General features: G+C 39.1%; 1 protein-coding gene across 2 annotated transcripts in view; it reads left to right on the plus strand.

Moving 5' to 3' along the window:
* WDR33 (WD repeat domain 33) overlaps window positions 1-14,167 on the plus strand; it is a 68,477-nt gene that overhangs the window by 43,223 nt on the left and 11,087 nt on the right. For both annotated transcript variants that reach the window (XM_030495941.1, XM_030495942.1), the window contains exons 8-17: window positions 5,586-5,712; window positions 6,283-6,437; window positions 6,570-6,648; window positions 7,048-7,158; window positions 7,966-8,060; window positions 8,285-8,293; window positions 8,952-9,038; window positions 9,282-9,421; window positions 9,813-9,965; window positions 10,383-11,420. In XM_030495941.1, coding sequence (XP_030351801.1) covers window positions 5,586-5,712; window positions 6,283-6,437; window positions 6,570-6,648; window positions 7,048-7,158; window positions 7,966-8,060; window positions 8,285-8,293; window positions 8,952-9,038; window positions 9,282-9,421; window positions 9,813-9,965; window positions 10,383-11,420 — 1,994 coding nt within the window. The remainder of the gene's footprint in view (window positions 1-5,585; window positions 5,713-6,282; window positions 6,438-6,569; window positions 6,649-7,047; window positions 7,159-7,965; window positions 8,061-8,284; window positions 8,294-8,951; window positions 9,039-9,281; window positions 9,422-9,812; window positions 9,966-10,382; window positions 11,421-14,167) is intronic.

Genomic DNA, 14,167 nt, shown 5'->3' on the forward strand with positions numbered 1-14,167 from the left:
GGTGGTGATAATGCTCAAAAATACATTCAGGAGTTAGGGACGAGCAAATCTGTCTAAAAGGAAATGTATCTCTATAGCATTTGTAGACTCTAGCATGAGCATATGCGTAATGATTTAAAACAAAAAAGACCTGGCACCACAAACCTAAAGCAGTAGCCATTTTCAGGTGTGTAATTTTTCTTTCTGTTCAAAGCATTTCAGCTTTGGAAGTTGCTCAGCATTCTACCTTCAATTCATTGGAGAATTTAAACATTCACTTTAACATATGAGTAGTCCCATTAGTTACAAACTGAACCCTGCATGACCCAGGTACCACATACACTTGGGATCCAGCTGGATTTCTTCCCCTTGCTATAAACCCGTATAGAAGATATTGTCATTGAATTTCAACAGATATAAAGAATTCAGACCACTATATGCCATTGCTGGTAATTACATGTAATATAACAACATTTTTGTCATAATTCTTTGCACTGCATTTGCTGTTACGCAAGCTGTGCAAGCCCACAACTAGCATTAAGTTTAAACTTGAGTTTTTTCTAGTGTTATAGGATTTTGTAGAATTCAGACTATTCACTGAGTGGTGTAAGCTCAGTTAGGACTAGCACATACAAATTCTAAACTGATTTATGGGAACATTTTGGGGGTTGATTACCTGTTACAGGTAATGTTGAGAAAACTCATTTCCCCACAGCTGTAATTTTGAAACTATTTTCATTAGTGTTTACTGGTTATTATGGTTTTTTTAACCTTCTGATTTCAAAGATGGTAAAAAAAATCCCTGTCCTGATAGAAGAGCTTTTGTCTGGGAAGAAAACTTCTTATAGAACTGTAATAAAAAAAAAAAATCCCTGTACATAGATTAAAACTCTAGCAGACTCTCTAGATACCGTGTTTAATAAACTAGCAAAGAGCTATAGAAAGACTGTGGGCAAATAAAGGAAAATAAAACATGAGTTTACAGGACAGAGGTCTGAAAGCATGGTAGGAGGCATTGTTCTTAATCCACTGAAGACTGAAGGGGCCTTTTCCCTTAATTTCTTATTCGACAATCTCCCACATTATGCTCAAAAGAAAAAGCATACTGTGTATCTGTAGGTGGAGGATTTTTGTGGTATTCATTCTTGGAGTAGAGAATAGGAAGTGAATAGGACAGCTTTCAAGAGGAGTACAGTTCACATACTATACTGCATAGGGCAAAGAACACTAAATTAATGGAATTAAAATATATTCTTATCCTTATTGCTAGCCTGATTGGTATTATCAAAATGGTACCTCGTTTCTTGTAGGTATGAGGTATTCAGTTCCTAAGTGAGCTTTACGTAGAAGCAAAGAATTGCTAGGAGAATGGTAACTGTCAGATGACATTTTGAAAGCTTTCCATAAAAACAGAATAGGCAGATTAATCCAATTTGCCCAGTAGGCTGGAAGCAACTAACAAAGTCTAAGAGAATTATGTAGAAGACTTGAGTATCTTTCTGCTAACATGGTTGTTTTCCATTATCTTTGACTTGCAGATGTCTGTGTCCCCCCACTCCACCTTCTTTTTGGGGGCGGAAAGCCTTAGCTTGAACAGTAGTAGGACCTGATGTCTCTTTGCAGCTCCCTTGGAAATAGTCCGCTACAAAGGGCCTGCTCTTCTGAGAGGTGTTCTGTAATTTTGGAGATACAGATTATAGGAAGGTGAACATTACTGTGTGCTGATGAACAGGCTTCAAGTCTGACCAATTCAAGTAGAGGATATGCTGTTCTATTTACTCCCACTTAAAATAGAATAAGAGAACCATGTGTCTTTAAAAACAGACCAAAATCAAACCAAGCAAGTAGAATAGCCTTCAGGGCTCATTCCTAGGGGAAAGGATATAATAGGAAAAAGCTATAGCAGTAAACCTGATGTATCTATAATTGATAGTTTAGACACAGTTGCATTATAAAATATAAATATATATAGATGGAAAATATATAGATATACAGTCTAGATATATTCTAGACTGTAATAAAAAGACAATGATCCAAAACAACTTTTTTACACCATCTTCTACATTCACCAAGTCATATGTGCAGAAATTGGAGGAGAGAAGGGGGGGAAATCAAGTCCTTAATTTATGTGTACTTTTCCAGACTTGTGACATGCTGGATTTGATCTAATACTATTACACATAATCTTATTATAGCTTGTTATGCTTTTCACCAGGCAGTATTTCTGTTCAGTGTCTTTTAAAGCACAACCCTTCAAGTAAGTCAGCTAGAAGTATTAACGATCAGTGTTTTAATTAATGGGGTTGTGACTACAGTCACAAAATGTATTATGACATTTTGACTACAGTTCAAAAATGTATTATGCATATGAAAAGTATTATTAGACAACTACTTTTGTGTCTGAACTTTTAAAAGAACCTACATATGCTTGCTTTTATTTTCTGTGTTTTTTTTAAAGATTATAAAAAGTTGTAGTAAGTAAAACTGTGAAGTGTTAGTATATTGTTTTGTGCTCAGACGTTAACTCATGATTTTAAACAAGTTCAGTTTGTCAAAAATCTTTACCTTCAGTCTTTCATTTCAATTTATTTATAGGCCTTTCTTTGCCATGAATTCTAAACAATTCCCTCATTTCAATTTATCCATAAAACCAGGAGATGATACAGTGTCTATTCTTTTTTACAGACAGGGGCTCAGGGGCAGAAAGGGGGGAAGCATTGTTCAGAGAGGAATCCCCATTCTGGCTGTCCTAGGTCAGAGAGACATATGTGTAACTGTTGAAGTTACTGAGCAAAACCTGTTTAGAATCAGCAAATAAAGAAAAAGGAGGGAAAAAGAAATTTGAAAAGGTCTGATGAGATGATGCTGTTCAGTTATCTTCTGAGTTAGTTTGTCCCTTGGGAATAGTTTATTTGAAGCATATATGTTGTAGGAAATAATTTGTTTTCTCTTGAGAAAGCTTCATTGCATTAAGAACCTATAGGTAAGTATATATGATGATCCCATTTAGTGCAGAACTTTGAGATGCCTATCTTGAGGGCAAGATAGATCCATTGTGATTAGATTACAAAGGAGGGTCCCAGTTTTCCCCCACTATTGCCATAGTCTAAAGCATACTGGTTGAAAGATTGGTCTCTGCAGGCAATGCCACTTATCTATCTTTATAATGGTTATGATTTTAAATATGTTAAGCTGCTTCTGATTCCTCTGGTCAATTTTAATGTGCTTATGATGGTCAGAAGTCTGCTGACAGGTACTTAATGATTTATCTGCTCTGGTTACAAGTTCTGAGTGTCCTGGCATCATTTATGACCTTTCAGCTTTGTGTTCTGGGGCTAGTGGGTAGTGACTAACAAACCTGGCTTCTGACAAGCCAATCAGTCCAGTGCTGTCCCATCACTGTCGCTCCCTTCTGAAGACTTTTACAGGGTAGGTGCTTTGGTTGCTCTGTTTAAGAGTATGGCTCTGAACTTGAACTGGATTGCCCACTCTGAGCCTTTTTTCCCTCAGGGTACATATTTAGGCTGGTTTAACTCAGCTCTTGAAAGAAAAGCCTAAATCAGGCCTTGCTTAGGTTGAACTGTGATTCAGATATAGCCTTTCGCCAGCATAACTCATTTTCCAGATGCAATCTTACTGAGTAGGCCTTTATCTCTCAGGCTCTTCCATTACTAGTTGTCTTTATTTTGGGAGCAGCAAGGCCAATGTAATTCCAGTCCATGTGGGTAAGGGTTTTTTGTGGTTTTGCTGAGGTTTGGTTTTTTTGTGTTAATGATAGTACTCAAGTATTCCATTCTGAACACATTTTCACAGGGTTCAACTGGTTATTAACTGTAACGGAATGTTTCTTTGTAAGGGCCTATTGTTGCCCTTGAATTAAAATCCCCTGTCTTTCCCTCGGGACTGCAGGATAGCAAGTACCTACAGAATATCATCAGCTGAAAATCTGCAACTGTGAATTGCCTTTGACTATGGAGGAAAAGCACTCTTACTGCAGGCTGAATTGTTCTTCCCAAATTAACACTTGGAAGCAAGGTTTGCTTAGCTGTCAGCTTCATGTTTTAGTTCAGCAAGAGGGATTAATCAGAGCAAATCCAGACAGACAGTACCTTTCATTTCTTTCCACATCAGAAGAGCCAGAGAGAAGGGAAACGGTGCATCTCCAAGTGCCCCTCTGTTGGTAGGACAGACCGCCAGAGTGGTCACTTGTGAGCAGATTTGTAGTCTCTGCAACTTGAGGATCCTGCTCTTCCCTGAGACCCCATATATTCCAAGGGCAATTCTGCCTGCTATGGCTGGGGGAAGAGAGTTGTGTTCCTTCATCCGTATTGTCAATCAGTCTTTAAAGTCATTCCTCATATACTTATCAAAGCTGTATTCATTTCTTCTTGGGTCAAGAATCTCTTCCCTGCCTGTCCTTTCTCCAGAGAGAGGAAAGTTGCACTCCCTTGATGGGGAGCGTGCTCTCTGTGTTAACATTTTGCTTTTATTTTAAGATAAAATATTGCTTATTACAAGTTAATGTTTCTGTGGCCTCAGGGAAGTTTCAACTGATATTAATTTTTAATATCTTGTTGGATTGAGGCCTATATTAAGGCAGCTTGTGCTGCTCGAAGTTGTGTTTCACAATGTAGCAAAGCAGTACTTGTGGGAGTTGTCTTACTTTGATGGGAAATGTTTGTCTTTCATGGAACATTCTACCATTCTTCCATACCGTTTTATAACTTCAGTGCCTTTACGCTGCAGACAGCCCTTCCTTTTCCATCTTGCTTTTTTGTTTAGTTACTGCATGCTGCCTCATTTTCTGGTATTGACTATTACTGTTGTCTTTCCCTTGAAGTGGGCTGGCATGTGGAGAGATCAGAGAGAAATTATTGCTTGTTATTTCTTCTCTAAATTCCTATAGTTCAGCTCAGAAACCTTGTTTGGTTGTGTAGCGGGAACAGGCATTTCTTCTTGGCAGATTTAACGTCATCTGAGCAGCAGTGATTCTCTGTCAAGGTCAGTCAGTCTGTTTAAAATGAAGTGATATCACAAGGGTGTTTCCTAACTATTGAGCATTAGAAAAACCTGAATCCCTCTGTCCTGAAAAGAGGTTATATTTCTTATCTTTTCATCATATGCTAATTTAGTTTTCAGATCCATAATTTAATTTCTTTATTTTCTGACAGGACAGCAGAAGGGTACTGATGGGACAGGAATAAATATGTGTTTGCTTTTCATTTCTACAGCATTTCACAGAAAGTGTCACAGTGTTACTTTCCTTTACCACTTCCATACAAACTCTTTGTCAGGGCTATGTTTAAAATACTGTTTAGGGCCAAAGCCTAAAGAAAAGTACCAGTTTGAGCAGAAACTTCTTAGAGAACTACTATGTTGGTGAAGTGAGCTTGGTTTGAGGGTGTAATCCGAGGAGTAGGTGGTCCCAGTGATTAGTGGGAAGAAAGGCACCTAAATCACTCAGTTTTTATTTAGTTTGATTTTGTTTTGTGACCTGTGCTCTGTGATGTTCTTCATTCAGTTTTACATTACAGTTATAAAGTGTGTACCCTTTAATTTTTCAGCATCTGAAATCTCAAAATGAACAATTTTTATCTCCTTAATAGGACATGGAGCAGATGTGAAATGTGTTGACTGGCATCCTACAAAGGGATTAGTTGTATCAGGAAGTAAAGATAGCCAACAGCCCATTAAGTTCTGGGACCCAAAGACTGGCCAGAGCCTTGCCACACTGTAAGTTCTTGCCCACAGACTTTGATTGCTCAAATACAAGCTAATTTCATAAAACTTTTTAATTCCTTTTTTAGCTTTTTGTCTTGCGTCTTTTCAGCCATACCCAATTGTTTCAAATATAAAGCTTGTGCTTTAGCTCTGCCAGAAAATCTAGAGGTTAGGTGAAGACAAGTCTATTCTTGGAAAATTGTGACTTTAATATTGAATATGAATTTCATTTTACTTTGTCCTTCTCTATAGACCTCCTACTCACACAGTTCTCATTTGGAAAGCAGAATCGAGATATGGAAACACAAATGAGATGTTTCATCTGGCTGATAAAAATTTCTTAGGCTGCATGAGAAACACGCACAGTAACTGAACGCTGTTTCAATGAGCACTACCAGTTGCTCTGAAGTATGCAAGAACAGGATTAAAGCATAGGGCCTTTGCACAGAAAGCCACAGTTTTCTGGTTTAGTAGCCTGAACTACTTAGTTATTGACCTTAGTATTTGGGACTGGTAAGTTATCGAGGTTTTAGTGTATCTGAGAAATCAGTATTTGGACAAACAGCCTATCTCTGCTTGCAGACATGCTCATAAAAACACAGTGATGGAGGTGAAACTGAATCTGAATGGCAACTGGCTGCTAACAGCTTCTCGTGATCATCTCTGTAAGCTCTTTGATATTCGTAATCTGAAAGAAGAACTTCAGGTCTTCAGGGGTCATAAAAAGGAGGCCACAGGTCAGAATTTGTTACATTATGTGGATTTTTATTAATAAGCTTGGGTTAAAAATTAAAGTTTTTGAGATCCTGATTTCCATTCATTAGAAATCCTGTGTTACGCTTTCTGATTGTGGCTTATTTGTATTTCAGCTGTGGCCTGGCATCCTGTTCATGAAGGGCTGTTTGCCAGTGGAGGGTCTGATGGCTCTTTGTTATTCTGGCATGTTGGGTATGTGGCATTTTCATCAGCATGTTGGATAGGTATTGGTCAGATGTGCTTCATTTATGAAGACGTTTTCCTGTGCAGATGTGTTTTTAAAGGATGCAATTACTTGTGCAGAAAATAGCTTTTTGCCGAGAGGGTGACGAATGGTTGAAAATCCTGGTTTCTTAGAGCTTGTTCCGAGATGTTGTAATTATTTTGTTTCTAAAGGTACAGTTGAAAATCTTTACGTTACTGAATTCCTTATTGAGAACAACTGAGAACATTCAATTCACCAAGTAGAAAAATAACAGAGGCTTAAGTTTAGCAAAATATGGGATAGAGGAACAACTGAATGGCAGAAAGTTTGTATTGTAGCAGATATTCCCCAGTGTCATGACTGATTTTTACATTAATATGCTTCAGGGTTGAGAAGGAGGTTGGTGGAATGGAAATGGCCCATGAGGGAATGATCTGGAGTCTGGCGTGGCATCCCCTTGGACACATTCTCTGTTCGGGCTCAAATGATCATACCAGGTATTCTCAAGTATTTAAAGAAAGTATCTAAGGAATGTATGGACACTAGAAAGGTGCAGGGCATCAGTGAACAAAGAATAGATTGGGATGATTCTGATACACAACCAGTGTGCAAAGCAGAAGCACAGACTTATCTAAATGGGAAGGCATTGACTCTTTACATTAAAAGGAGTGTCTAACCTCTTGTCTTACATCTAAAGGAGTTTTAAAAATACTAGGAGTTGGGTTTATGAGAGCTTTGAAATCTCCCGAAGAATTTCTTGAGAAAGAATTGTTGTAGTTTCTTGCTAAAGAAATATTGTTATCTCCACAGCATTATTTTCCTGCAGATCATCTGCTGGTCATGTCTGTCTTTGCACATTGCAAGCATGTTTGGAGACACAAACTATGTGCATTTATGTTGAACATGCTGTAAACATGGAGTATTCTATAAATGGAGTAAATTTTTCTGTGTGGATGTGTGTATTGACAAGTTTAGTTGTGTATAAGGATACATTTGAATTGAGTGAGAAGTTTTTTCAATAGACTAGAAATATATCTGTCTCTTCAGAATCCGATGTTGATGCGTTGTACTTACGCCCATTACTCTTTGAAGTATCTTCTGAATTGTAACTAGATAAATGAATATGATAATTGCTGGGGTTTTATTTTTGGTTTGAACCTCACACCTAATGTTCAGATCTAGCACTGAACTTGATCCAGTAAGAGCTGAATCCTTATATAATCAAGAGAGCACGCTACAAAGATTAAAGAACTAATTAGATGAATCAGACCCTTTTTTGAGATCATGTAACATCCTTTTGACAGCAAGTTCTGGACTAGAAATCGGCCTGGAGATAAAATGCGAGATCGTTACAACTTGAATCTGCTGCCCGGGATGTCAGAGGATGGCGTGGAATATGGTAAGGCCATTTCCCTCAGTATGGAAGAAGGAGGATTGGGATCAGGAACAAGCCTAGGTTGTTAGCTGACACTAGAGTGAAGGCTCTGGGTGAGAGGGTGAAACAGTGTTACAGCATTGGTGACTACCTAGACAAAGATACTTTTTATTAAGATGACCATGATTTTACTGTCCTTGTTATCAGTGATCACCGTTCCAACAGTGAGTTTTCTTTCATTTCTGCAGCTCCAGGAGGTAAGACCTGCTCTGTCAATCACAGGAACGAGGTTTGGCTCTCCCTCTGGCAGTATCTCCACTATACTTCCTGAAAACTTCATGTGACTTCAAGACTTCCCACAGTCCTGAACTACAGCAGGAAAATCTTTCAAATTACTGAACTTGACTAAAATCTTCAAACTTACTTAAGGATTTATCTTGGTAATTTTAGGCTGTTCTGGGCCTAAAATTACTAAGATAATGGTACTTTGCTCTATGGCATGCCTCAGCAACCTTTTCATCTCTGGGGTTGCATCCGTTACTTCAGATTTTTGATTATTTGCTTTTTGTGTTTGGGAATGTTAATTGAAATGCAGCACTTTAATACAATTTAAGTTTTAAAATATGTAGATTTGTTATAACAAGAATGGATATGGGTTATTATTTACTTTTCTGAGCTTCTACCATACATGTAACTTTCCTGAAAGGATATACTTTCTGATCTTTTGGGGCATATTTATCAATCTGAATTTGCAGTTCTTTTAATATGCTTTAGTTCATGTATGGAATTAAAGTGACCCACCAGTTGTGCGAAATGTAATGACACCAATAGTAAAATCATGTGAGAATCTAAAGGGATAAAATGATAATGTAAAGAAAGATGTTCCAAGGATAAATATTTATTGTTTTTCTGTAGATGATCTAGAACCAAACAGCCTAGCAGTTATTCCTGGGATGGGAATACCTGAACAGTTGAAAATAGCCATGGAGCAAGAGCAGATGGGTAAGTAGGAGCTATGGGGAAGCATTTTCTTGAGCCATCCAAATACTGTGACTTCTTTGATTCTTTTCATATAATTTTGTAACACAGATGTTTTTTTCTGAAGTTCTCATTGTGCATATTTCCCATGTAAAGGAGGAAGAGTTGAAAACCTCTCGGTCTCTTGCTACATAAGCTGTAAAGGGAGTAACAGTATTTCTCTGTAAACCTGCATTGCTCTGACTGTTTGTCTCTCTTGTGGTAAAGGGAAAGATGAGTCCAATGACATTGAAATGACAATCCCAGGACTGGATTGGGGAATGGAGGAAGTAATGCAAAAGGACCAAAAGAAGGTGCCACAGAAAAAAGTGCCCTATGCAAAACCAATACCAGCACAGTTTCAGCAGGTAAGCACCTGATACATAGCGAACAGGAGAACAACTTGTTATTCTCCCAACTTCAGAAAGTGTGTGGCTGTTGAATTGTTTTGGATTTCCAGTATCAGCTCTTTTATATAAAAACCCAGTGCAAAATAATTTACCACACTAGTTAGTTTAATTACTACTTAAGCACAAAATATTTGTTTAAATCCTTTATATATTGTATCTGTCCTTGGAAAATAGTATGTTATAAGATATGGAAGTTTTATTCAGTATTGTTTTTAGCTTCTGGATATCCACCCTACAGAGCATTCCAGCATATCCTGGAATATGCTGGAATATACATGATATACAATATCATGTATATTGCATACACATGGATCCACAGAAATCATCTTGTGTTTACTATTCTTTATAGGCATGGATGCAGAATAAAGTTCCTCTGCCTCCCCCACCTGAGCCATTGAATGATAGAAAGGAAGATATTAAGCTGGAGGAGAAAAAGAAGACACAGGCAGAGATTGAACAGGAAATGGCAGCACTTCAGTACACAAACCCACAACTTTTGGAGGTATGAATGTAAAGACAGTTATTAGCAGATTTGAGTGCTCTGTGTGATATATTTGGACCTCAACACTAAAATTAGTAACTTGTTTTTGCAGTACTGTTTTCACCTTAAAAAAAAAAAAAAAACCAAAATCCAAAAAAAAAAAAAAAACCAAAACCAAAAGCCCACAAACCAACCAACCAAGCATCTAATTGAACAAGATCTCAGACTTAATGCATGATGCTATGACACCTTCAGTGAGGCTCCCACATGCCAGTTAACTAGTGTTGATGTGCGAATCTCTGCAGTTATACTGCTGTTAATTAAGAGAAAAGCACTAAACCTTTTTAAACTCCTGAGAAATCAGTTTGCTTCTGATTTTTACTTGTTATGTATACTTGTGTGCTTGGCTGATTTTCTGAGTCTCTCTTTTTCGAACAGCAATTGAAGATTGAGAGACTCGCACAGAAGCAAGCTGAGCAAGTGCAGCCACCACCTCCAGGAGGCTCTCTTCACGGACCCCAGCCTTTTCCAGGACAAGGCCCAATGTCACAGATGCCTCAAGGATTTCAGCAGCCTCTTCCTCAGCAGATGCCAATGAATATGCCTCAGATGGGACCTCCTGGTCCACAAGGACAGTTCAGACCTCCGGGACCCCAAGGGCAAATGGGACCTCAGGGTCCTCCATTACACCAAGGAGCTGCAGGTCCACAAGGGTTCATGGGACCACAAGGACCTCCAGGGCCCCAAGGGCCTCCGCAAGGAATGCCACGGCCTCAGGATTTACATGGACATCAAGGAATGCAGAGACATCCAGGCCCTCATGGACCAATGGGGCCTCCAGGCCCACAGGGTAATTCTGGCCCACAAGGCCACTTAGGACCACAGGGTCTACCTGGGTCTCAGACTCATTTAGGACCACAGGGTCCACCTGGCCCACAAGGTCACATGGGTCCTCAAGGTCCCCCTGGTGGTCAAGGAATGCAAGGGCCACCTGGTCCCCGTGGAATGCAAGGACCTCTTCCTCATGGCATGCAAGGAGCTCCGGGATCTCAAGGGATGCAAGGCCCTATATCTCAAGGGCCTTTGATGGGACTTAATCCAAGAGGGATGCAGGGTCCACCAGGACCCAGAGATAACCAGGGACCTACTCCACAAGGGATGATGATGGGTCATCCGCAAGAAATGAGAGGTCCTCATATGCAAAGTGGTTTACTAGGACATGGTCCCCAGGAGATGAGAGGTCTCCAGGGACCCCCGCCTCAAGGTACAATGTTAGGACCACCACAAGAATTGCGTGGGCCACAGGGCCAGCAGGGACCTCCACAAGGCTCTTTAGTAGGGCCTCAAGGAAACATGCAAGGACCTCAGGGACAACCAAACCCTTCAAGGGGGCCGCATCCTTCCCAGGGCCCTCTGCCTTTCCAGCAGCAGAAAACACCTCTGTTGGGTGACGGGCCTCGTCCCCCATTTAATCAGGTATGTATAACAAGGTCTGTATAACAAGAGTGTTAAGAATGTAGGAATGATAATGTCACACAGTCGAAATGCAAAGCAAGAGCTGAGAGGCTGAAGCTTTGGTATACTTGCAAGACTGAGGCCTCAGGAAAACCTAAATGATATTGGAAAGAGTTATGTAGTTTGGAAGCAGCAGAGGTAACTGTAGAAAAGGGATTATAGGAAATACTGGTATCAAAATCAGTCTGCTATGAAAATATGTAACCTTACGAGTAACTCTAGTTGTTTTAATTTGAAGACACTGAACTATCTTAAATGGGGAATTTCCTGGGGACTAGGTAAGCACTCATAAAAGTTGAATATAAGCAAACTGAAACTTGTATGTATTAGTTAAAGTGAGTTACTGTCAACTCACAGTTGTACCAGAGTAGATAATCCAAACCATGGGATGAATTTACCATAGATGCTGACACATCTGGAATCAGCTTATGTCTGCTTGAATTTATGAGTTCAAACTAAGTGCACAGGAACACAGCTACCCTGCTTCCTACCTTGGTATAGAAATAATTCACCCACCTTTGTACTTTCTGGAGCACAAGTTAAGAGGTTGGTTTTGTACACTGTGAACTCATTACTGCACCAGTTGCCAAGAAGCATGAGAGGGAGGACAGGTATTAGACAGGTTTGTCTGATGTCCCTGTACTGTGCTGCCTTGGCATTCAGCTCCAGGAGGATTCACTGGCTCAGGTAAGCAATATACTTGTGCTCAGCTGACCTGGAATACTGGAGACTGATGCTTACAGACTTGCCAATTAATTCTGCAGGAATCAAGTCATGTTTTGATTAAGTCTGGTTCAGTACCAGGTGAACCTGCTCTGCTGCCTTCAGCGTCTTTCATAACGGGCTTTTCCATCTTTTGATCTACCACAGATAACGCAGAGCTTTATGTATTTATTAGCTCTTACAAGTTCTTGTTTGTATGGCACTGATCCTGTACTTAAAATTTCTCTTGTCTTCAGCTTTAAGGTTAATTTTGAATGGAATGTTTGGGAAAAAAAACGTCTACTTACTCAATTTTTAAAAATGTGGATTTTTTTTAAACCAAATGAACTCTCTTAGACTTGCAGTCAGTAGTTTGTAGTTAAAGCTTTAGACAGGTATGCACGTAGTCCTCAGTGTGTCCTCTGGTACCAGTCACAGTGAGTGATGACATACTGAAGTGAGCTTTAACTCAGTGATACCATTTCAGATTGAAGTGGACTAGCCTGCATATTGTGATTTTATTTGACTGGTTTTTTCCATATGAAAATGAGCAGTAATTCCCTCCAGAAATCTGTTAATGTGATGCTGTTGCTGAGATTTCAAAAGCATCAAAGATAAGCAAATGAGAGTTGCTTCCCCAACTGTCTAACTTAAATCAGCATAATGTTATTCATTGCTATCCCAGGGAGACTAACTTTTCTGCACTGAGAATAATTACCAAGCTTGTGTGTATATAAATGTTTGGGTATGTTTACATGTATATGGGGCTGGCCTCATCTGACCCTGCTGTTAACGCTGGTCAGGATTCAGTAAGCTGCTTTTGACAGGTGGCTGCTTATTTTCAATGAATACTGCTATCTTGAGGTCTTTCACAGGTACTAAAAAAAGACAAAGCAAGGTATTTTTGACCATTTTTCCTTCCTTGTGCAGTGTTAGTATGATAATGTCTTTTACCAAGGAACAGATTTTAAAATTCGCAATGTCAACTTTTGCTCCGGCTTGCTTCTTTGTAATATGAATATAAGAGAAATTCTTATTTAAAAAGGCCCTGTGATTTTTTAAATAATAGGCTTCAGTTTGGGTTTTGTTCTGAATTTCACATTTATCTTCTGTAAACTTGTACAAACCACTTGCCTTCCTTTTCAGTAGCAGAAGCATATGAATATATATCTGCTTTATCAATGGCTTATACCTTTATATGGATTTGTAAAGGTTAATCTCCATGTAAGATACCAGTATTGCCTGCATCTGCTGTACTTGGGAAAGCAGAAATTTACTGCAGAGTGTGTGGGCAAGATGTACATCTCTTCCTGAACATGAGATATGCCTTCTGCAAATGCGAAATGGGGTAGAGAACTGTTTATGAGAAGGAAATTGACTGAGATATGATTGTCAAAGTCTTATTCTGGAGATAGGCATGTTGATACTAAAATGCAGGTAGATAAATAGAATATTCCCGAGTTAGCAGTAGTACTTTGGAGCACTTCTGCTATTGTTAATTTAGATTTCACATTCCTTTTAGATAGATGTGCAGAATTTCTTCTCATTTACCGCTTCAGTGAAGTACAGGTACTTCAGGCCAAGTCTCTTGTCCACATAGAGACAAACTTGAGAAGCTTGTGCAGTATTTCAGGAGAAATGCAATTTTTTCTTAAGGGTGTATACAAAGAATTCTTTCCCCTTTCACTGCATAGCTTGAATTAATACAGATGGCTGTCATAAACCAGATCTATAGGGCAGATATGCTGGCAATGTGGAGCAGGTGCATTCTGCAGCAGCTTATCTGACTTGTGCAGAACATGAAAGGCTTGTGGAAATGCAGTGGTACAGCTCTGTCTTCCTGTCTTGTCGAAGCATGATTTGTTGATTTGTTTGGAATAGAGGTTTTTGCTAAATGACTGAGGATACTCATTTAGCGAGTGCCAGAAACTGCTGCTTTGGTTAAACGCTAGTGGCATAAATTTAAGAAGTTCAATAAAGTTTATTGTAAGTAAGTGTGTGCTAAA

Source organism: Strigops habroptila, chromosome 8 (genome assembly GCF_004027225.2).
Source record: "Strigops habroptila isolate Jane chromosome 8, bStrHab1.2.pri, whole genome shotgun sequence".
NCBI classification, from domain to species: domain Eukaryota; kingdom Metazoa; phylum Chordata; class Aves; order Psittaciformes; family Psittacidae; genus Strigops; species Strigops habroptila.